The sequence below is a fragment of the Gymnoscopelus braueri genome (genome assembly GCF_963280865.1).
Source record: "Gymnoscopelus braueri genome assembly, chromosome: 6".
Taxonomy (NCBI): domain Eukaryota; kingdom Metazoa; phylum Chordata; class Actinopteri; order Myctophiformes; family Myctophidae; genus Gymnoscopelus; species Gymnoscopelus braueri.
Genome location: NC_137607.1, coordinates 29,833,176 through 29,854,810, shown reverse-complemented (window position 1 = coordinate 29,854,810; position 21,635 = coordinate 29,833,176). Strand labels below are relative to the sequence as shown.

At 39.6% G+C, this 21,635-nt stretch overlaps 3 protein-coding genes across 6 annotated transcripts; 1 reads left to right on the top strand and 2 right to left on the bottom strand.

The window, feature by feature from the left end:
* Positions 1-214: 214 nt before the first annotated feature.
* Positions 215-4,659, bottom strand: mdp1 (magnesium dependent phosphatase 1). Its single transcript, XM_080430045.1, has 6 exons — positions 4,329-4,659; positions 4,164-4,227; positions 2,927-3,034; positions 2,400-2,507; positions 2,151-2,236; positions 215-1,881 (listed from the first exon to the last, which is right to left on the bottom strand). Exons 1-6 carry the CDS (start codon positions 4,360-4,362, stop codon positions 1,793-1,795), a joined length of 489 nt encoding a protein of 162 aa, XP_080286171.1. The 5' UTR covers positions 4,363-4,659; the 3' UTR covers positions 215-1,792.
* A 985-nt stretch (positions 4,660-5,644) lies between these two features.
* Positions 5,645-9,438, bottom strand: bphl (biphenyl hydrolase like). Of its 3 annotated transcripts, none has more exons than XM_080430039.1 (7): positions 9,268-9,438; positions 8,732-8,835; positions 7,911-8,077; positions 7,081-7,234; positions 6,784-6,915; positions 6,058-6,181; positions 5,645-5,960 (listed from the first exon to the last, which is right to left on the bottom strand). In XM_080430039.1, the coding sequence occupies exons 1-7, from the start codon at positions 9,348-9,350 to the stop codon at positions 5,870-5,872; spliced, it is 855 nt and encodes a 284-aa protein (XP_080286165.1). In that variant the 5' UTR covers positions 9,351-9,438; the 3' UTR covers positions 5,645-5,869. The 3 variants fall into 3 exon arrangements, with proteins under 3 accessions (XP_080286165.1, XP_080286167.1, XP_080286166.1); XM_080430041.1 differs by having other exon boundaries at positions 5,645-5,943; XM_080430040.1 differs by having other exon boundaries at positions 8,774-8,835.
* A 2,288-nt stretch (positions 9,439-11,726) lies between these two features.
* Positions 11,727-20,721, top strand: LOC308086492 (dual specificity protein phosphatase 22-B-like). 2 transcript variants are annotated; one of them, XM_080430043.1, is made up of 7 exons: positions 11,727-12,067; positions 12,283-12,316; positions 14,564-14,646; positions 18,655-18,704; positions 18,830-18,904; positions 19,569-19,740; positions 19,971-20,721. In XM_080430043.1, exons 1-7 carry the CDS (start codon positions 12,047-12,049, stop codon positions 20,103-20,105), a joined length of 570 nt encoding a protein of 189 aa, XP_080286169.1. In that variant the 5' UTR covers positions 11,727-12,046; the 3' UTR covers positions 20,106-20,721. The 2 variants fall into 2 exon arrangements, with proteins under 2 accessions (XP_080286169.1, XP_080286170.1); XM_080430044.1 differs by having other exon boundaries at positions 19,976-20,112.
* The last annotated feature ends 914 nt before the right edge of the window (positions 20,722-21,635 follow it).

Here is a 21,635-nt window from a genome sequence, read left to right as displayed (position 1 = left end):
GTTATGGAAGTTATTGGAATAAGTAATTAAAACAATACATTCATAATTATAGTGAGATTCACACACACACACACACACACACACATTTATAATGAGCTGTAAAATAATGTTTTACATTTTCTCTGGGCAACATCAAATAGATGACAGGAATGGAATTAAATCAAATGGACGCAAAATAATAATTTGTTGAATAATTAATCACTATAAGCAAAGACAGGATATACTCAAACAATTTAATTACAGAACATGAGCACGTATAATGATTGAGCTTGGATATTACTACAATATGATACCACCTGCAAAGTTTATATAATCTGAATTTAAATTAATTAGAAAACATTACACAGTTTCAAACTATATACTCTCTGTGAAGATTAGACTACTAATCTTCACAAACGTAAATGAAGTCCACAATCACAACCCCAGAGGTAGCTCCACTGATCACGTACAACCCAGATTTGGCACAAACAAGGGGTTGAATTCGTTCTCCTGCTATGTCTCAAAAATGTGGAATGCCCTACCAAAAGTTGTGAAGGAGTGTAAAACCCTACTCTCCTTCAAAACTGCCCTAAAAGAGTACCTTCAGGTGGCTGCAATTCAAAACTGGCCCCTGTTAAAGTCTTAAAACTAGCCCCCCCCCCCCCCCCCACTGTTTACTGTACATACTTTGTTTTTATTTTTTAAACTACTTATATGATGTACTGAATAGTTGTGTACATCTGTCTGTCATTATTTCATGTCACTATAAAATGAGTACAAAGGACCCCAATGGAAACAAGACCAATGGCTTTCTTGGGTTTTTGCCAGACCCAAGGGGTCGGGCTTACATGAGGCTTTGTACCTGTTTCGTCCATATATGGGCATGGTCACTTTGTCCTCCGGCCCCAGACAAAAAAATGTCTGTCACTTTGTCCTCCGGCCCCAGCCAAAAAAAAGTCCCCCTTTCGTCCCCTTTCGTCACGAACTATTCATGACATCATTATTATGTCACAAGTATGTAATTAAGTAAAGCTCATCAGCTCATCAGCTTCATTCTGGGTCTGGCAGAACCAGGTCTCCTGGTCTTGTTAAATTCCTATTAGCTGACCTTGTATTGAACTGTACTTTCATGTGCTTTTTTCTGCAAACTTCTAATAAAGTATTCAATCAATCAATCAATCAATCAATCAATCAAACTAGCCATAGATGTGCACCAGTCATTTAATTCAACAGTACAACGCTGCCACCTAATGTCAATACGTGAGCACTGCATGTGTGCAATATGGTACAACCATATACATAAATATGTGGATGTCTCATTGGTCACTAACATGCCGCCCCATATTATGTAGGGCAGCTTGCCATAACTTCACTGCAAGAAATATGCCTGAATTGTAAACAAGTATCTGAGACTGAGAAGTTTTATAACCATTACTGTTATTATCTATACATGTAAGAGAAGGTCTTTTGATATGAAAATCCACAACCAAGTATCCCATAACATAACATAACGACACGTTTGCCATTTGCCATAAACCAAACAGCGTGAAAATTGGTTGAGAATCAGTGAGTTATGATGATTTTAATTGTGGAGAGACCTTCTGCTGTACATGGAGCATGCATGCATTAGGAAGCACGGCTCTTCCTAAAAAATATGGTGGTCCAATGAACAGCAACAGCCAATGAGGTATCTACGTTTATATATCTATGGGTACAACAGCACGGTAGAATGAGAACAGGATATAGGGGACATCTTATCAAAGAACAAAAAAACCTGGAACTATGAAAGAAGAGTGGTATCCATGTGAAGCCTTTATGTGTTTTTTTTGGAGGAGAAGCTCGTTAGCTCTTCACTGACTTGCTTCATGGTGACGCCATCACGCACCAGGACACAGTGGACACCTGGACAGGGAGAGATACTTGGTCTACGATCTGAAAGCATCACGATTTTTGAGGAGGCAACATGCAACAGGTACCAAATGAAGTTAGCACTTAAGACAGCTTGAATTTGATTCCCAACAAACATAGGCCAAAATCATTCTCAAAATAGTGTCAAAACCCAAGGGGAGACAGTGTCTTACTTACTTACTTACTTACAGCACCATACTGCAAGAGAGTAGCCTGACACATGAGACCGCAATGCTTTGAGGTTGAAAAGTAGGCTACTGTACCTAATTTACCGACATCCAAGATGTTCCTGGACTCGTCATCAAAGAACATCATGTCACTGTACTGGAAACCACTCTCTGCTTGCAACCTGGAGGAAGAGACAAAATGCCACATGAGACAGGCAGGGGATGTTAAGCAATCAAGAGTTCGATGTGTACCCAAAGCATCGCAAATGCAATGAAATCTGTTTTCTTCTCCACCCAGCAACCAGTGGGAAGGTCACCAAGTGGGAATTCATTTTTCACACTTACTTTTTAAAGTGAGTGACCTTTGACCCAGGGTATATTTCTTTGAAGGAGATGTACTGGTTGAGATTGTAGAGAGACAACAGCTGATTGGCTCCATCTACTTCCCCGGTGCTGATGGACAGAGAGGAGCCATTACTTTTCAGAAGCTTCAGAAAGAGTTTGTAGCTAGCTACAGTAGTAATTAGGGGATCAACTAATCCATTTAATATAAAAAAGAAATGTAATATTTCTTTCTTCAACATTTTATCTAAATAACGAAAATAGCAGATATTTTATACTGTAGATCAGCTATTTTTGCAAGACAACATTGTATGACGAAGTATAAAACAGGGTTTAAGGGGTTAATCAGACTTATCGATTCAGTCGATTACAAAACATCTGTTAGAAGTTTTTTGGATCAATTCGCTGACATAAAAACACGCTTCTAGATTATTTGATTAATTGAAAGTGTAAATATAAAAAGCCATTGGCCTAATTGATAGTTACAGCCCTGGTGGTAATTTAGGAATAATAATTTCTTGATAGCTGACCGTGATGCTATTCCTATCGTGATGCCCTGGTTGTGGAGAGAGTTCAGGATCTCTACTGTGTCCTTATAAAGAGAGACTCGCTTGCTGCCTGCATCCAGCACCACTCCCCTTTACACAGAAACACAGATGGAATATTATCAATAGATGGAAATACTGCAGCACACATCTCATCAATAGGTTTCATTAGGTGGAGTTGAACACACAATGTAAGGAATCTGCGTATAGAGAGAAAAGAGAGGTGAAGAGACAACAAAAAAATGAATAAAAACCCAAGAATTGTTTAGTATCAAAAGCATAATGTTTTTATTATTATTCATGTATTTTCTTTACACAATTATTGCTGCCTGGTTCATTTGTTTATTGTATATGTTCATGATAGACTGGCTGTGTTATTCCCTCTCCAAGTAGTTGACTTATGCTATGTGAGGCATTGAGTTACTAATTAGTACTATCAACTTTATCTGAGGGTCATACTGACAGAATTAACATTTTGAGGTTAACTATTTAACTCAGTTCCCCAAAGAATGTATGAGGCTGACGTGATGGGTCAGTGGTTTTAGGACTGCTTCATTGGATGGTACCCCAGTACCTCAATAAGGTGTTCACTTTTCAGCCACTGGTAGGTACGGTACTACCTACCAGTAGTGTCAACATGTCAAATTATAGGCCATTTGTTATATTTGAAATTCTCAGCGTGTCATATCATATAGTAAGTGGTGGGAAAAGTTGTACTTAAGTAAAAGTATCAATACGGCAATGTAGAAATACTCTGTTACAAGTTAAAGTGCAAAAGTATTGGTATCAAGTACATGTACTTTAAGTGCCAAAAGTGGAAAGTACTCATTATGCAGAATGTCCCATTTCACAAGTTTTCAAATGTATAAAAATCTTTTGAAAATAGAAGATCTACAAGCTCACAATGCTGTGACGCATTGTGAGCTTGTGGATCGGCTATTTTCAAAAGGCTGAAATTATGTGAGCTGAAGTGGCTAATGTATTGTACCAATAATCTAACTCTACAAAGTAACTAGTAACTCAATTTTTCAGTGGGGTAAAAGTACAACATTTGCCTCTGAGATGTAGTGGAGTAAAAGTAAAAGTATTGGAAATTGGAAATACTCAAGTAAAGTAAAAGTACCTAAAACATTTACTTAAGTACAGTACTTGAGTAAATGTACTTAGTTACTTTACACCACTGTGCATTAGTGTCTCATTCAATCCAAACCGTTTCACTTACTCTTTGTCTTTGTGAAAAGGTGGATCCACGTGGGTATCTACCCAGAAGGGCCAGAGCGTATAATCTGAAACAAGTAAAGCAATAAGCACTCCACACAGATAACTTATTTCCACAGAAATAGAAATAGAAATACAAGACAAGAGCTATTAGCTTAGCTTTACTTACCGAGGTCGAACACTACAAACTTTGGGTTTGGCATAATTAACTCCACACCTGCGTTTTGATCGTTATAATATCGAATAATCGTCTGCCCGGGTTCCACTTTCCTATGACAGTGCAGTGGCAATAAGAGACTTTTGTTTATCAAGCTAAACGTTAGCTAAATAGCGCCATTGACAATTTAAAACATGTACAACATGACTAACTTCGGGCAGGGCAGGACGTAACATGCACCACTGACACCAGGTAGTAACCGTTGGGTCAGTTGTAAAGTCAGTGTACAGTAGTACATATGGGTCATAAATGTACAGTCATATTTTCATCTGATCTTCCTGGTTGCCACTGTTCCATGTTAAGAACGTCGGGTGCATTGCATTCACCAGCCAGCAGATGTCACTATAGCTCATTCATATCATACCTGATAGATGTTGACCCTTCCATCACATCCCAAATGGGCTCGACAGCTTAAAAACATTTTTTTTAAACGTATGTGTCACTTCTTTTCTCTTCCTTCCTGCCTTTTCTGTCATTTTTCTTTTATACATTTTTATCGTTCCATTATGGTTTGTGTTGTATTGTGTTTTAGTTATAGGTGCAGTCAGTCTTGGGTGGGGAGGGTTTACTGTGTTTGTATTGTGAGTTTGTCATGTGATTTGAAAACAAAACCTCAAAATACAATGTATAGGCTATAGTATTAAATAAAGGACGTTGTAATGGAGAGAGGAGAGAGAAGGTAGCGCAGAGGATCGAGGGCAGGCCGGAGAGGACGGGAGTCCAGAGTCTGGGTGGACAGGGACGGGGACACCTCAGCCAGGAAAAAGGCCAGTGTAGGAGATGGAATACAACCATTATAAAGACTGTACTGGCTGGGTTGCAACAACATGGTTTAAACCTTTAAACGGGATTAATGTACTAATCCTGTTGCAGCAGGAATTTACATCTAGTTTAAAATTAATCCTGGTTAAATCTAAACCAGGCAGGTTTAATTTCCATTAAATCCTAGAACATTTAATTGGATGTTGACCTATTCTAAAACTGGATTAGCAGATATATTTAAATAACCCCTAGAAGGTCAGGTTTATTTCCGTTGTATTGACAATATAGCTGGATTATCTTCACTGGATGGGAATAGAGGAAAGAATTTTGAGACAGGTTAAAATCAATTGAATTTAGAATATTCTTTACCATAGAAATCATGTAATTCTAACACCTGTAAAAGCTAATGCATGAAGAAACCTGCGAGACAAAGACAAAATGCTTAAAATCAGGCAACTTATTTATTTTCCATTTATTTGGAGCAAAAACAATATTTACTTGAAGAAGTAATATTCAAAAGTATTCCATCATATCAAATGAAATTCAGTGACAAATAATACAGGCAGGTTACATAGGCTAGAAATCAATGAAATTATCACAACAGCAAAGACTGAGCCACCCAACATTCAAGTATATTGTGCAAAAATTATTGTTTAATCCGTTTAGATTAAGACAGCAGCCTTTGTAGTTCTCCTTGGCCAACAGAACCTAACCTTATCTCTGAATACGAGTCACTCATCCAGAAAGTTTTCCACCAGTTTGTTGAATTCATCTGCAAACCTCAGGTGAAGATTGTGTTTCCCTTCTGGCATTAAATGTAACCTACCGTACAGTAGATTTTTAAAAACAAAAGGGTAAAGCAAATAACATACTTGTTTATTACACAAGTTGACATCTGTGCGTGTGCATGTGTTCTCACCGTGAGCCCCTGATGTGTTTCAGTAGGTACTGCGGGTGGAAGCTGGGAACCATGGGGTCTTTCTCTCCGTGGATAATGAGGGTAGGACAGCTAATAGAAGGCAGAAGGTCCATACAGATGTTCCCTAAATAAAAGACAAGTTAACAAGTGTGAAGTGGCTAAGTTTGAGTCATCTGTTCGGAAGGTAATATAGAAATGAACAAAGCATTTAAAAATGCCAAAAGTGCCATTACAGCACCACTATGTAACTTTTCTCTTAAATGTTTACTCTGCCCTTTCTTCTGCTATGCACCATAAAAAGAACTAAGCAATATAGTGAGAAGAGTAGCTTTATTTGTTAAGATTGAAGACACTAGATTGCAAGAAATGGCAGCTACAGGCGCTCATGCAATGAGGTGAATATGCCAGTCCCCCTCCGGAGGGGGAAGTGGCAGTCCCCCTCCAGAGTGGGGAGGGCCAGCCCCCTTTCTGGAACCCCCCCAGTCACTTCTAAATGTTGCTTCCCCATTTTCAATTATGCCTACGTACCCATGGGGATGTTCATACATTATTACAGTTGCTATGTTAAATAAACATCACAAGACGTTCTGTGCTGATATGTTCTGACCTGGTATGAAAACATATCCTCATCATCAGTGATACATACTGCCCTTGTTACCTCAGCAGCCTGTCTAAAGGTGATCGAGTAACACTCAGGTGGCTTTGTTGGCAATATGAAGCTAATACCTTCTGGTCTGTGAGCAAACTGTGAAATCCCATCCACCCAACCCTCCCAGGTCTTGGCAAAGAGCTCTGCTCCATACATCTCCTCCATGGGCTGCCTCATCCTCGCACTCCACTGGGACACATCACGGATAGCTAGGTGTGCACACAGACAGACACGCATGAACACACATAATAGTACAAACACACAGGTGGGCCGATTTTGGGCATATCCGAACATTTTCAAAGAAATTTAAAAACGTTCAGATCTACAAGCTCACAAGAGCAGTGCTTGTAGCGGCAGAGGTGGAGCTCTAGTACCATTGTAAATGCTGATGTCTTGTTGGGAGACATAGGCATTGGATCCCCAAACTACCATCTTGTTGATGAGGCCTGGGTTTTTGGCCGCTGCGATCAGGGCTGTAATTCCTCCATCACTCCAACCCAGCAAAGAGAACTTGTGAAAGCCCAACGCCTGCTAAGGAAAACCATTTAGTGGAAATGTTCTTTGATCGCCTAAAGCCTGAGTTATACTTGGTTGCACGCGGGTGTCACACGCTGAAAATAGCCAGTCTACAAGCTCACACATGAGCTATTATCGGCGTATGACACAACACACAACCAAGTGTAAATCAGGCATGTATGTTCTAAAGACTGACAGCGGTTCACCATGAGGCAGGCTAATGCTTTAGCTTAGCACAATGTCTAGAATGTATGTATGGCATAATGTTTACCTCAAATTCACCAAATGCTCCCACACCTGCAATTGATCAAGGAGCTTAATGTTAAGTCGGTAATCTCGGTATATGACTTTGAAGTTTGAAATGCGATACTTAGCTGTTTTTTCCTCATCCACATACTTTCTATTTCAACGGTCTATCATTCCCTTTGATAAATGCAAATATATCATTCATTGATATACAGTATGGCACAGGTATGCATTTCATCATTCAGATACTGTAGGGAGCTTGGATGGGGGAATAATGAGTCATAACATGTCGATTGATTATTGATTGATTTGACCAATGATTCTCAAAGTGGGGTTCCCCCAGGGGTCCTTGGGGGGGAGGGGGGGGGGGGTTCCAGGGGGTCCCCAGCAAAACTGGGGATCCCGCTTGAAATTAAAAAGTTTGAGAACCACTGGACTAGACCTTCATCAAATCCACTGCATCCTTGGCGTCCCTCTCAAAGAAGTCTGGGGGGAAGTCTCTCTCAGGAGGGCGAGAGCGTCCATATCCCCGGGGGTCCCAGCCAACCACTGTGAACACTTCCTTATTCAGAGACTTCAACTGAGGCCCAAAGTCAGTCAGAGCACTTCCTGTGGTGGGAGAGGCCAAAACGGAAACACATATTATTAATAAAAAATGATGACGCACGCACACGCACACGCACACACACACACACACACACACACACACACACACACACACACACACACACACACACACACACACACACACACACACACACACACACACACACACACACACACACAATATACTGTAATAGTGGCTGTCATACTATATTGCTCACTGTTCAGTAGCTGGCCAGTGGCCACTGTCGTAATAGTTAGGATGTGTTGGGATGAAAATGGTAATGTGCGAATGAACTTGGCCAATGAAACGTTCCCCTTCCCCTGGGGTTATGTGCAATAATTAGAAAATAAAATATATGTAAGCGAAGAAGAAAGGGAGTGATATGGGAGTCTAGTTTTAGCCTACCGGTACTTCTCTAGCACATTGGTTCTCAAAGTGGGGTCTGGGGACCCCCAGGTCCTTGGGGGGGTTCCAGGGGGTCCCCAGCAAAGAAAATACAGCACGTTATGTTGAATGTTTTAACATGGATCTTCTCTACTGGGGGTCCCTGGCACAAAACCTTGGGGTCCGCGGCCAAATAACATATCAATGTGGGGGTCCGCAGCACGAAATAGTTTGAGGACTATAACTGCTCTAGCATGTGTTGTGTTGTTTACCCAGTGCTCCAGGCAGCAGGAGGACAGCATGGCTCCCCTTACCAGTCTGCTCATAATACAAGTCCACTCCATTTACCTGCTGTCTTCCTGACGTCACAGAAGAACTAGAAGGAGCGAGCAAACACACAAAATAGTCGTGGTAATTCTAACAGTGAAAATAGAATAGAACAGAACAGAACAGAAGAGAATAAAACAGCTAAGCCCTCTTGTGATACTGGGCTAAAAGGGATATTTCACTTTCAAACATGTTTGGGGTCATTTTAACGTCACCCCAGACAGTTTTTAAGTTGATTCAGTTTTTAGACATTTGATATTCGATTTTATTCCTATATTCCTATACAAACCCATGAAATGTCACTTTAAATATAATTGTCTACACAACAAACATAGCACCCTCTAGTGCAGATATATGGAACTACAAAACACATGTACAAAACAAATGTCGACAAAACATCTGAACCTAAAAAAGCTAATACTTCCCTTGAAGAAATGCACAAAATGATACTTTGCACTGCACCTATGCTACTGACATTTACCAGTAAAGCTGGATTCCTTTCATAGCTCTGCAGATTTCACTTCTATGCGTGCAGAACCGTCCTCCCAGTAACCACAACGACATTGTTGCTCACAGAGGTTCAAAGACAGACAAACAATCAAAGGAGATCTTGTTGACTAAGTAACGAGACTGAAAATCATTTACTAGCACGTCAAGTCAAGTTAGTTTTGGTGAACGAACACAGCGCGGATATGGACACTTTGGACTTCCGGGTCTCTTATTTTGGATATTCTTTTTTTTTCTTTTTTTTTTGAACTGGTGAAATTACTAAAGCGAACGTAAACTCATCAAGTTTACCCTCAGCAGGCAGTGGTGGAAAAAGTACTCACATTCTTTACATAATAAAAAGTATCAATACTGCAATGTAGAAAAAGATTGGCTATTATGTTTTGTAATAATAATCAAAATCTACAAAGTAACTAGTAACTAACGTTTTCAAATAATTGTAGTGGAGTAAAATTATAATATTTTCCTCAGAGATGTAGTGGAGTAGAAGTAAAAGTACTGAAAATTGGAAATACACCAGTAAAGTAAAAATACCTCAAAATTGTACTTAAGTAGGCTACAGTACTTGAGTAAATGTACTTAGTTACTTTATACCACTGCCCTCAGGAGTCAGGACTTTGTCACATCGTTTAAATCAAATCTGAACGATATGATAAATTCCTGAGGCTAATGACCCCCCCCCCCTTTTTTTTTATTACATTTGTCCACTTTGTCACACACTCTCGCCATAGATAGACCTTTATTAATTAATTCAGTTGTCATAGCAGCACTGCAGTAAGGATGAAACAAAGATATGTATGTATGCATGCATGTAAAAATGTTTTAAAAAAATGAACTTAAAGTACCAAATCTAGAAAGTACTCATTCTGCAGAATGTCCCATTTCACAAGTTTTCAAATGTATACAAATCTTTTGAAAATAGCAGATCTACACGCTCACAATGTGTCGCATCGTGAGCTTGTAGATCTGCTATTTTCTAATGGCCGAAATGTATAGGGCTGAAGTGGGTAATGCATGTTTTGTAATAGCCTAATAATCAAAATCTACAAAGTAACTAGTAACTAAAGTTTTCAAATATTGTAGTGGAGTAAAAAAAACATAATATTTGTCTCTGAGATGTAGTGGAGTAGAAGTACAAGTATAGAAAATTGGAAATACTCCAATAAAGTAAAAAATACCTCAAAATTGTACTTAAGTACAGTACTTGAGTAAATGTACTTAGTTACTTTACACCACTGTTTATAATGCATCAATGAATGTGAGCCACAGTGACAGACAGCTTTTTGTAAACGCCTCCACTCTCTGCTTGTCATGGCAAACCACACACAGGAACCCAAGACAAAACAAATGCTGTGCTAAAAATATCTCGCTTAACAGGCGACGTGAAGGAGGTGTGTGTAACATTTACTGTAAGTCACATGATAAAACATAAAATACATTCTATTGAATGTCCAATCAATTCCATTACTGCCACCACCATCATCATCATCATTCATCATCATCAGAAACAAAACAAACAAAAACAAAAAACAGCTCAATTCACAGCCTAATGGGGGATTTGTAAGTAAATTACAAGAACATGGTAGAAATTTCCCTGTAAAAGACTACATGGAACTAAAGGAAGAAAGATGAAGGCATGGAGAAGAATTAATCTCGTTGGGGGTCCATAGACACAGTACATACAAATAATAGACAAAACACATAAAATCAATTATACAGTTAAAAACCATAAAATCATAAAAAAAATATCCTCAATAATACTATCCCGGGACTCATCCAGGCGAGACTTGAAACCATATACATAGAGTGCCTTAGGAGAGCCTCACATGCATGGATTCCACACGTTACAAACAGGTGACTGACACTATGCCATCTAGGGACTTCAAGTAGAATCCCCACGGCATCATTGTAGGCCACTTTAAGCCTCCGCATGCTAGAAAAGTATTAGCCTATAATATAATTGTCTCATCCTTCTGTAGGCTAATATTTGTGTTCTGTTCTGTTCTGTTCATTGTTCAATCAATGTGTGTAGGGTGTATTTCTACTGTAGATCAATCATATTTCCATTAAGTAAACACACATACAAATAAAGATAAATTCAAGTGTAGTCCTATATATTAAATGCCTATGGGCCCACCCAAACAACTGGCCAAAATGACATTTGCCAGTTTGCAATTTCTTTCCTTCAGAGGTCATTGCTCCAAATATGGCCAGCTGCCATCGACTCTCCAGTACTTGCTATTGGCTCTGTCCTCCTCTGCCCTGAAGTGCCAGGACGGAATGGCCCCCAACCATCTTGTGGTTGGTATGTGACTGTCCCATGACCTATCCCTGGTGGGCTAAATATATATCCAAGAAGGCGTTGCTCTGCGAAGGTCACATTGCGTCATCCCAAACCAACAGATTCTCAATTAACTTGCACTGAAGCACATGGACCAGACTTGTTGAGAGCTTTATTATACCCCAGGTCACACTTTCTTTGTCCACGGAGGAAACTACCAGAAGACACGGCATATGACAAATTATCTATAAATGATCTACCTGTTGAGTGGGCTTGACTGCCGCGACGCAAAACCGGAGCACCGGATTATTCTACTTTGTCAAGGAATCTGACCAGCTTCTACAAAAAGGCTACTTGGTGGAGAATGATCTAATCTAGGAGTTACATTGAGGAACTCCACTTCATGTGCCTTTCTTTTTATTATTATTAATTAATTAAGCAGTTAATAATTTGCTGTTAATAATTTGTGGACATGGGTAATGGAATAAACAAGGTACAGTACATTGAACTGGATCCCAGCACTTAAATAAATTATAATACTGACATGACAACAACTTATAACTCTTATAATATATATAATAATGTTTAACAATACATTATTATAACATTCACCCTTTAAATAAGTGTTTGGAAAGTGAAAGTTTAGAAGTTCAACATGACTTAAGTTATGATTTTACGTTTCTAACCTGAGTTTCTATCTCACTTAAGGTCCTGCCGGATCTGTATCTAGGAAACTACAGAGGTAAAGTGCCACCCACTCATTCCATGTAATTTCTGAATAAAAAAAGGTTTATTGTAATGTAATAGAGTGTTTCAGTTCCTCCTGTGAAGCGACATGTGGTGACATGCAGCACTGAGCTCTGTTTCTATAGACAATATGAACCACTAGCCTACTTTGTTATACTACCAAGAATAGACCCCAGGGGTCTATACTTGATCCTCTCCTTTTTTTTCCTTCTACACCAAATCTCTTTGCCAAAAATAGCCGATCTACAAGCTCACAAGGTGTCACAGCGTGTTATGACACACCCAGGCCATGATATGGATGCCATGTGATTAAGGCAAATCATTTACAGTGGACAGTGGATAGATCTCTTGACTCTGTGTGTGTGTGCGTGTGTGTGCGTGTGTGCGTGTGTGCGTGCGTGCGTGCTTGTGTGAGTGTGAGTGTGAGTGTGGGGGTGTGTGTGTGTGTGTGTGTGTGTGTGTGTGTGTAATAAAGGTCTTTAAACACCAGGGGTGGACGAATAAACAATACGGAAATCGGCCGGCGAGTATATTTGCAGGAAAACTAGCTGATGCCTTATTTGTGGTGATAAATCAATCTAGTTCTGAATAAACGTTGCCTAGCTTCATATATTCATTGGATATTCACGTTCTGTGTGGATGTACTCATGACACAAACGGTTTGAAAAAAATAAAACTAAACCAAAACATTTAACAATTAATTGCACACAAAAAAACTTGCCCACGGTGGTGTGTAAGGACCTTAAAGTCTTTGTCAGCAGTTGGAGAAAATAGATTACTTTCAGGGGTGGTTGTTTGTAGGCTCATGATCGTGGGAGGGGTTGCCCCTTCACATGGGGGTGTCCCTTGTGGACTCTCCATTCAACACCTTTCCTAAGAACTGAGACTCTGTGATAAGGTTGTTGATCTTGTGTACCAGACAGTGGTGGAAGAAGTAGTGTTTTTTATAAGTAAAAGTAGCAATATCACAATGTAGAAATACTCCTGTATTCAAAATTTAAATTTTAGAATAGCCGAAGTGTAAAATAGGGCTTAAGTGGTTATTATGTTTTATAATAATCAAATAAAATCTGCAAAGTAACTATCAACTAAAGCTGTCAAATAAATGTGGTGGAGTAAGTACATTATTTGCCTTTGAGATGTATTTGGAGTATAGGTATAAAGTATATTTAAAAAAAAAACCTCAAGTAAAGTCAAAGTACCTCAAAATTGTACTTAAGTACAGTACTTGAGTAAATGCCATTAATTACTTTTCATCACTGGAGATGAGGTTGTTGATCTTGTGTACCAGAGACTGCACTGATTATGTCTGAAAATAATGGAGAAACTCTTTACATTGGAAAAGTGTGAGATACTGTGTCAGGAAATGTCTTAATGATGCTGTTCCATCCATTTCACATTGGCCACCGATGCTGTATTGACATTCGAGCTTTGCTCATCATATATTGTAACATTATGTTAACAGCTGAGTGCGCGTGCAGCGTGCTATCAAGCCGTGTTTCTTGGCTACCCTTTCCGACACTAAACATGCAAGGCCGGAGCTGAACAGTTTGTGTGGTGTAGGGTGACTGTGTATTGGTATCCTGTCACCAGCTCTAACAGAACATCAGCACCTCGCGGGTTCCCCTAATCCCATTTATCTTATACCCAACAACACACTAGAGGACATGCGCTTCATTATCTGACCTAGAATACATAGAAAAACCTTCTGCATGTCTTGCCTAAACATTATTGACCATTTGCATTTCAACGTTTTAAGATATCCATACCTTCAAACTTCATACTTTGTTGAAGTCTATAGACAGTTGTTACAAAATTCATTTTTGTTTATTTATTTCAGTTTAGGAATGGGCCTAATTTCCATCCAGACTTGACAGAGGGTTTTGCCTTATCTGGGCATGTATAGATGGCATCAGCATGCTGCAAACGTGCAAAGCATGAGAAACATTGCCCTGGGCACATCTGTCCTAGCTTGGCTTCCTTTTAAGGAACAAAATTTGATTAGAACATGTACTGTTTCTTGCTTTGGGCCAAGGTGTTGGGCTGTTTTAGAAATGCTGGTTTTCCGGTTTTTCTTTCAGTTCAAAATAAGAGCAGACCTATAAGGCCTTATTTGCTTGGGACATATATGGGGAGGGTGTTGTTGGCACAGAGAAAAGTCTTTATTTAGTTGTGGGTTATGTGGGGTGATTTGTGATTGAGACTACTTCTTCTTTTTTGTTTGTTTGTTTTTTTCCCCCAGATTCTCAAGACAGGGAGCTGCTGGTACGGCACAACATCACCCACATCCTCTCTATCCATGACAAAGCTGCACCCAACCTGGAGGTGAGACACCATGTCTGTCTGTCTGCCTGCCTGCCTGCCTGACCTTGACACAGAGTCACTGACCACATGCTGCCCACTGTTAAACATCCAGGGTTTAATGCACTTTAATGCAATGATGTCACCTGTTACTATCATCACACTGTGTGGCATCTTGGTATGAAGGGACAGTGGAAGGATGACTACTGTCTGTCCAGAGACTTCTCTAGTCTAGACTCTACACACGCACGCACACACACACACACACACACACACACACACACACACACACACACACACACACACACACACACACACACACACACACACACACACACACACACACACACACACACACACACACACACACACACACACACACACACACACCAATGTAATACAATATACACGACTTTATGCTGTTCGTGTTCGGTGTTCTTACAACGTGTCTTTTGTTAAGATGACAGATTAGAGTCACTGATGTGAAAGTCAGACTTTCTTATTTTCAATTTTGCAGGGAAAGTACTTTTGTCTTGTAGTATCAGTCTCAGACTGGGAATTCACCTGTAGTGATCTGCAGTAGCTGAATATTATGCTACGATATATTGAGACATTAGATTACAAATAATTTATAAGAACATGCTGTTCAATTGAATAGTTTTATGTTGATTTCAATTAAACAAATTTCCAATAAAATGCATTCCTAAAATGCCTAAAGTGCCAAACCATTAATAGATATAATAATCTAACCCACATTATTTTGGCTTAATCAGCCTGCAACCTGATGTCCATAAGGTTTTGAAAGAGCAACTTCTTTACAAGTTTTCTAGTTTTTCATATCCTGCTACATTGCATATACAAGCATTGTACTGACAAACCTCACACTAACACATGATCACAGGGGACTAGAAAGTTGTAACTTGTTCTGGGTGATTTCCATTTTCATAATTTTCATGTTTCATGTTTTTTGTTGTTTTTTTTACCTTTATTTACCCAGGGGAGGTTCACCGAGAACGAATGATCTTTTTCAAGAACGCCCTGCTTCACATTCACACAGACACACACATTAAAACCTGGGAGCTGACCAGTACAACCACAGCCTTATACTGTTTGCCACTTAGCAGCTCCACTGGAGCAGTTGGGGGTTCAGTGCCTTGCTCAAGGGCACTTCAGCTGTGATGGGGAGTTGCATGGGAGTATTTAACATGATGTATTTCATCACAGCTGCGATTAGTTGCATAGAGATGACAAAGCCCTGATTAGGAAACCTAAGATTATTATGTAAAACTAAAATGTATTTGTTTAGCCATTCTTGCATCGATAAAGCACTTAAGGTGGAACATCAGATTCCGAAAACAACGTTAGAAGAACGTATGAAGACCAAGACAAAGATTTTCTTCTTTCTTGACACAGTGGCGTTTTAGTTTCTTTGCTGTATATTACAAAGATGTTATATACAATTGTGGATGAGTCAACTTATAGAGGTTCATACTTTGCATCCCAAAAAAATGGGTGTTCGGGTGGTGCAGGCGTTAAGTTCCTGCCCACCACTGTAGAGACTGGGGTTGGATTCCTCCACGGTACACACGGTTGGCCGTATTTGTGGGTTGGAAGCCGGCTGGGGAAGGCGATCTCTGTCTCTGCATTAGCAACTCTTCCAGGTTGGTCTGGGCGCCTGTTCAGCAGGAAGCGGAACTGGAAGGGATAATTGTGTTTGTCCGAACACGTTATGCCCTGATTGCCCTCCCAGTAAAACTACTCACTGCCAGTGTATCGGAGGACACATGTTGTCTGCAACCTCCTCAAGACCAACAAGTAGGGTCTGGCAGTAACAGCGACTATACATGGGGGAATTGGTCATGACAAAAATTGTGGAGAAAATAATTAAGAAAAAACAAAACAAAAACAAATTTCATGTTACCAGATTTCTAGCCTGGCATTGGCCAGACTGATAACATGGATTCACTCTCACGTTCCTCCCCGGTATCAGTCTGGACTTCAGCCCCTAGGGAGTGAGTATGAGAAATCAGAAAATGGTTTTGATGCTTTTCACTGTTGTACGGACAGCAGGTGAAACGCAGTCACTGATTGGCCCGATCATTTTCTGATTTCTCATACTCGCTCCCTATGGGCCGAAGTCCAGACTGATACCGTGGAGGAACGTGAGAGTGAATCCACGTTATCAGTCTGGCCAATGCCAAGGCTACCAGATTTCACCCATCTGTTGACGTTTGACCACTGTATTATCAGAATGCAGCTGACGTCTTCACTTGCTTCTTTCACAACTTTCATCTTTTCCAACTGAAAGCAGGCCTAAAAGCCATTTAGAGATTTCTGTCTGCTTTCTCTATCCACATATTTTCACTACAAAGAAACTGCAGTGCTAAAGAGAAACAGCAACTTTTACTACAGTATCACTACCCAGACTGGTCAACCACCAAAACTTTTCAAAAGGTTTTGCCACAAATGATATGGCAGTCTATGGACACACTGGACGTAGATATATGCTGTCATTCCTTATCTGCTGTACCTACTTATTAACCACATTAACCTGATTAAAAAAAGGTATAAAATAAATAGCAGCTCTACAAGCTTATTGTGACGTGTTGTGAAGCTTGTAGATTGGCTATTTTTGCAATTCATACTATAGAGATTAAGTGGGGCTTTCTGTCACTGCACTGTAGAGTTTGATCTATTAACTAGATACAAGATGTGACATAGTTTGTGGAGTCACACTGATGATGACTCAGGTCTATTTTGTGACTGCAGAGCACTGGCCAGATGGACGGCCTATTTGCATACCCAACAGTCAACCTTTTTAAGGGTTGATTTCTTGGAAGGTGGCTCAGCGTTTACAGACAGCGGAAGGGATGTCTTTATACGGCTGGCTGCGCTGCTACAAGCACTGTTAAATGTGTTGTGTGTAGAAAATAAATTTAAAATAAATGCTCAATCTACAGTTCGGCCCATATTCTAGATGCAAGAAAGTACATGCACATTGCAAAGGCGTTAGGTGCATGGTCGGGAAACTGTAAACGTGTTGGTGCGTGTGTGCATACGGTGTACTGTGCTGTGTGGTAGTTTGTAGAAGCTGGCCTATATGGACCCCTGTGTCTCAGTGTGTCCCAGAGGGCTCTGGGGTGTTTGCTGAGGTGTAGTCATTTAGGGACAAGGTGGTTTCTCTGTCTACTGGGGCTATGTATGCACCGTCAGCTGTCAGGTGCACATTACCCAATCTCTTTCTCACGCACTCACTCTCTCTCTCTCACTCTCTCTCACACACACACACACACACACACACACACACACACACACACACACACACACACACACACACACACACACACACACACACACACACACACACACACACACACACACACACACACACACACACACACACACACACACACACACACACACACACACACACACACAGTGATCACTCATGGCTGAACGTCCAGAGGATATCAGATTTTGGGGGCTGTCCAATAGGGTATAGCAGTGGCGGACATTTTCTGCTTCCACTCAAAAATAGCCCATGCATTTTTTCCCTTAGAGATTTCCAAAAATATCTATATCAATTATGTTAAGCCTAGAATTAAGCCATCTAGGGTCCTGGTGAATCATGACCATAAAACATTTTATTCTGTGAAAAAAACGTTTAGAAATTTTAATTATATGATATACTATATTTAATAAATACTCGTTGTTTTGCCGTTTTTTTTTTCCCACCGAATAAAATATTTTATGGTCATGATTCATCAGGACCCTGGATGGCTTGATTCTAGGCTTAAAATAATTGATATAAATAAAATTAGCAATCTCCAATGATGTTCACGACACAATATGCTATTAAAGTTAAAATGTAACATTATGGGGTTATCTGCAAAGGTGTTCCATTGGGTGTGCATCTAAAGTAGTCTATTATAGTTATTATTATTATTATTATTATTATTATTATTATTATTATTATATAGTATGTATAGAGTTTATTTTATAATCTGACAGCCTTTATTTTTCTCCCTCCAGGAGATGACATATCATTGTATATCTGCTGGTGACCACTCTAAGCAAAACTTGTAAGTATCCCACTTCTACAGGATTACTGTGTGCTGACAATCGAGATGTATGACTATTACAGAATGTCTTGACCATGTAATGTTCTGCAGTAATGTTGTGTTTGTTTGTTTGTTTTTCTCATCAGAATCCAACACTTCAAAGACAGCATTGTGTTTATCCATGAGTGCCGACTTAAAGGAGAAGGATGCCTTGTCCACTGGTGAGATAGAAATCACAACAACTATATTGATAGAATGTAAACAGCATATTCCAGTGTTAATTTAACATCTAAATATAAGATGCAAAACAAAGGTGAGAAAAAAAGAAAGAAAAATAAATCCTAGTTGACTGACCGAGATGCCATTCACTTTGAAAAGACAATATCATATGGCTGCTGAGCAACATTTCCTGCAAATTTAGATAATTATTTTACCAGGTGCTGTAAATTATAATTTTAATGTAAATTTTTATTCTAGGAGAAAAAAAAAAGCTCTTTGGGGTAGAGTGAACAGTCCACCTCTCTTTCTTTCTTTGTATTTCTTTGTTTTCAATTGTAATAGTCATTTGAAAAGGTGGAGACATTGATGGTTATGGTGGAATTTGATCCAATGCAAGCAGGGATACTCTTCTCATGTGACTATTTGCCTTGTCGTTTGTTGACTAAGATTCATGCCATTTACTCTGATTTGGCACTTGTAAGGCATTTAGCAGGCACTCTTGATAAGAGTCCCTGCTAAATGCCTAAATTGACATTGGGATACATGAGTTCCCAGCACTAATACCTGCCACGGGTTTGAGTTATTTTCACAAAACCAAGAAAAGAAACACTTAAGAACCAATTGATCAGCACATGAAGTAAAAAGCGTACTTATTGTGTCCTCCAGTGTGGCAGGCGTGTCCCGTAGTGTGACCCTGGTGGTGGCGTACATCATGACAGTGACGAGACGGGGCTGGGTGGAGTCACTGGCTGCTGTGAGGGCAGCCAGGCCGAGTGCTGGGCCCAACTTGGGCTTTCTACGTCAGCTGGAGGAGTTTGAAAAGTGTGAATTGACAAATGTGAGTAGAAACATCACTTAAGCCCATATAATTAAAAAAAGGGAATGCCAAGTTGAAAGTGGTTAAACACTTTCATTTGTCTACCATCTCTCTTTTCAAAAGAAGCGTGTAAGAATGATACATTCTATTACACTTTACTTTTTTCAAGTCCTTCCAGTTTTTTCCTCTCCTCTCCGTTCTACTTTTTGCTGCAAAATAAACAATAATCTCCTCCCTCTCTCTGTGTCCAGTATAGAGCATGGTGGACGGACAAGTATAAGAAGAATCCTTTCAACGACGAGGAGGATATCGCAAACCTATTGGTCCGCAAAAACCAGGCCTTGGCAAACGGCATTGCTGCCCCACTCCTGGCTCATAACTCATGAGCCAGTCAAAAAGACAGACAATGTCCATCAACCCTGTCCAATCTACACAAGAGCAAACCACTGCCTCCCACAGAATGACTGTGAGAGGAGTTAATGTTGACCATTCAGCCCACTCTAGACGAGCAGTGACCATGACGTTTGGTTGAACTCCTATACATCCAGTGCACTATTAGCTAATTTGTCAAACAGGATAGTGGTTCGCAACCTTTTCTGGATCGGGGGCCCACTTGAAATTCTCGTAAGCGTTCGCGGCCCACCCATCTGACCACTGTTTTTTTGTTGTTGTATATATTCATGTTATATTATCATTCAAATCTTAGTGTTTTGCCAATTATTTGGGGGCTCACTAGCAATACCCTCACAGGCCACCAGTGGGCCCCGGCCCACAGGTTGGGAGTCGCTGCATGGGATAGTGTATGTTCAATGATACTTTGACTGTCACATATAGGGTAAAGTCAACCCAATGGGGGATTTTGAGGTCATGGTCTCAAGCAGTGGTGTAAAGCAACTAAGTACATCTAAGTACATTTTACTCAAGCACTGTAAAATGTTGAGGTATTTTTTACTTTATTGGAGTATTTAAAATGTTCAGTACTTTTACTTCTACTCCACTACATCTCAGAGGCAAATATTGTACTTTTACTCCACTACAATTATTTGAAAACTTTAGTTAGTTACTACTTACTTTGCAGATATACATTATTACATGATATACATACATTGACCACTTTAGCCCTATTTTATACCTAGGCTATTTGAAAATAGCCGATCTACAAGCTCACAACGCGTCGTGAGCTTGTAGATCTGCTATTTTCGTACTTTTAGTACTTTAAGTACATTTTGATACCAATACTTTTCTACTTTTACTCAAGTAAAATTTCAATTCCGGACTTTTACTTGTAACAAAGTGCTTCTACGTTGCAGTATTGATACTTTTACTTATAAGTAAAACATTTGAGTACTTTTTCCACCACTGGTCTCAAGTCTCTTTTGACATGACACATGCAGTCTTGGCTCCAACTGTCAAAACAACATGCAAGGGCAGTCAAGCAGAACCTCAAAATATGGCCTTATGTACCCACTGCAAACTGCTCAGTGTTGATTCAACTTTGAGTGCATTAATACACTCTCAGAGTTCAATTAACATCCTGTATTGTGTAGTTGGCGTCTACACATGCACATTTATATAGGCTAATAATAACCCACACCGCACTGCATATTACTACCATGGGTAACTTATTGTGTTGTTCTGTCATGCTAAACGTATGTCTATTGGAATTGCTCTGCACAGTAGACATACAGGCTCATCATAATGTTTTAAATAAATCGTATGTTTTTGTTTGCTTGGTTTTTAGCCTCTTTAACTAGTTATTTATTTCTCTTTGTTTTATTTTGTAAAGCAACTTTGAGTAGGCCTACCTAGAAAAGCACTGGCCTATATAAATTGGTTGTATTAGCCTACTATTATTATTATTATTAAATTCAACTATTGGTCGAATCTGAAACATTCAACAATAAGAAGCATTTAGA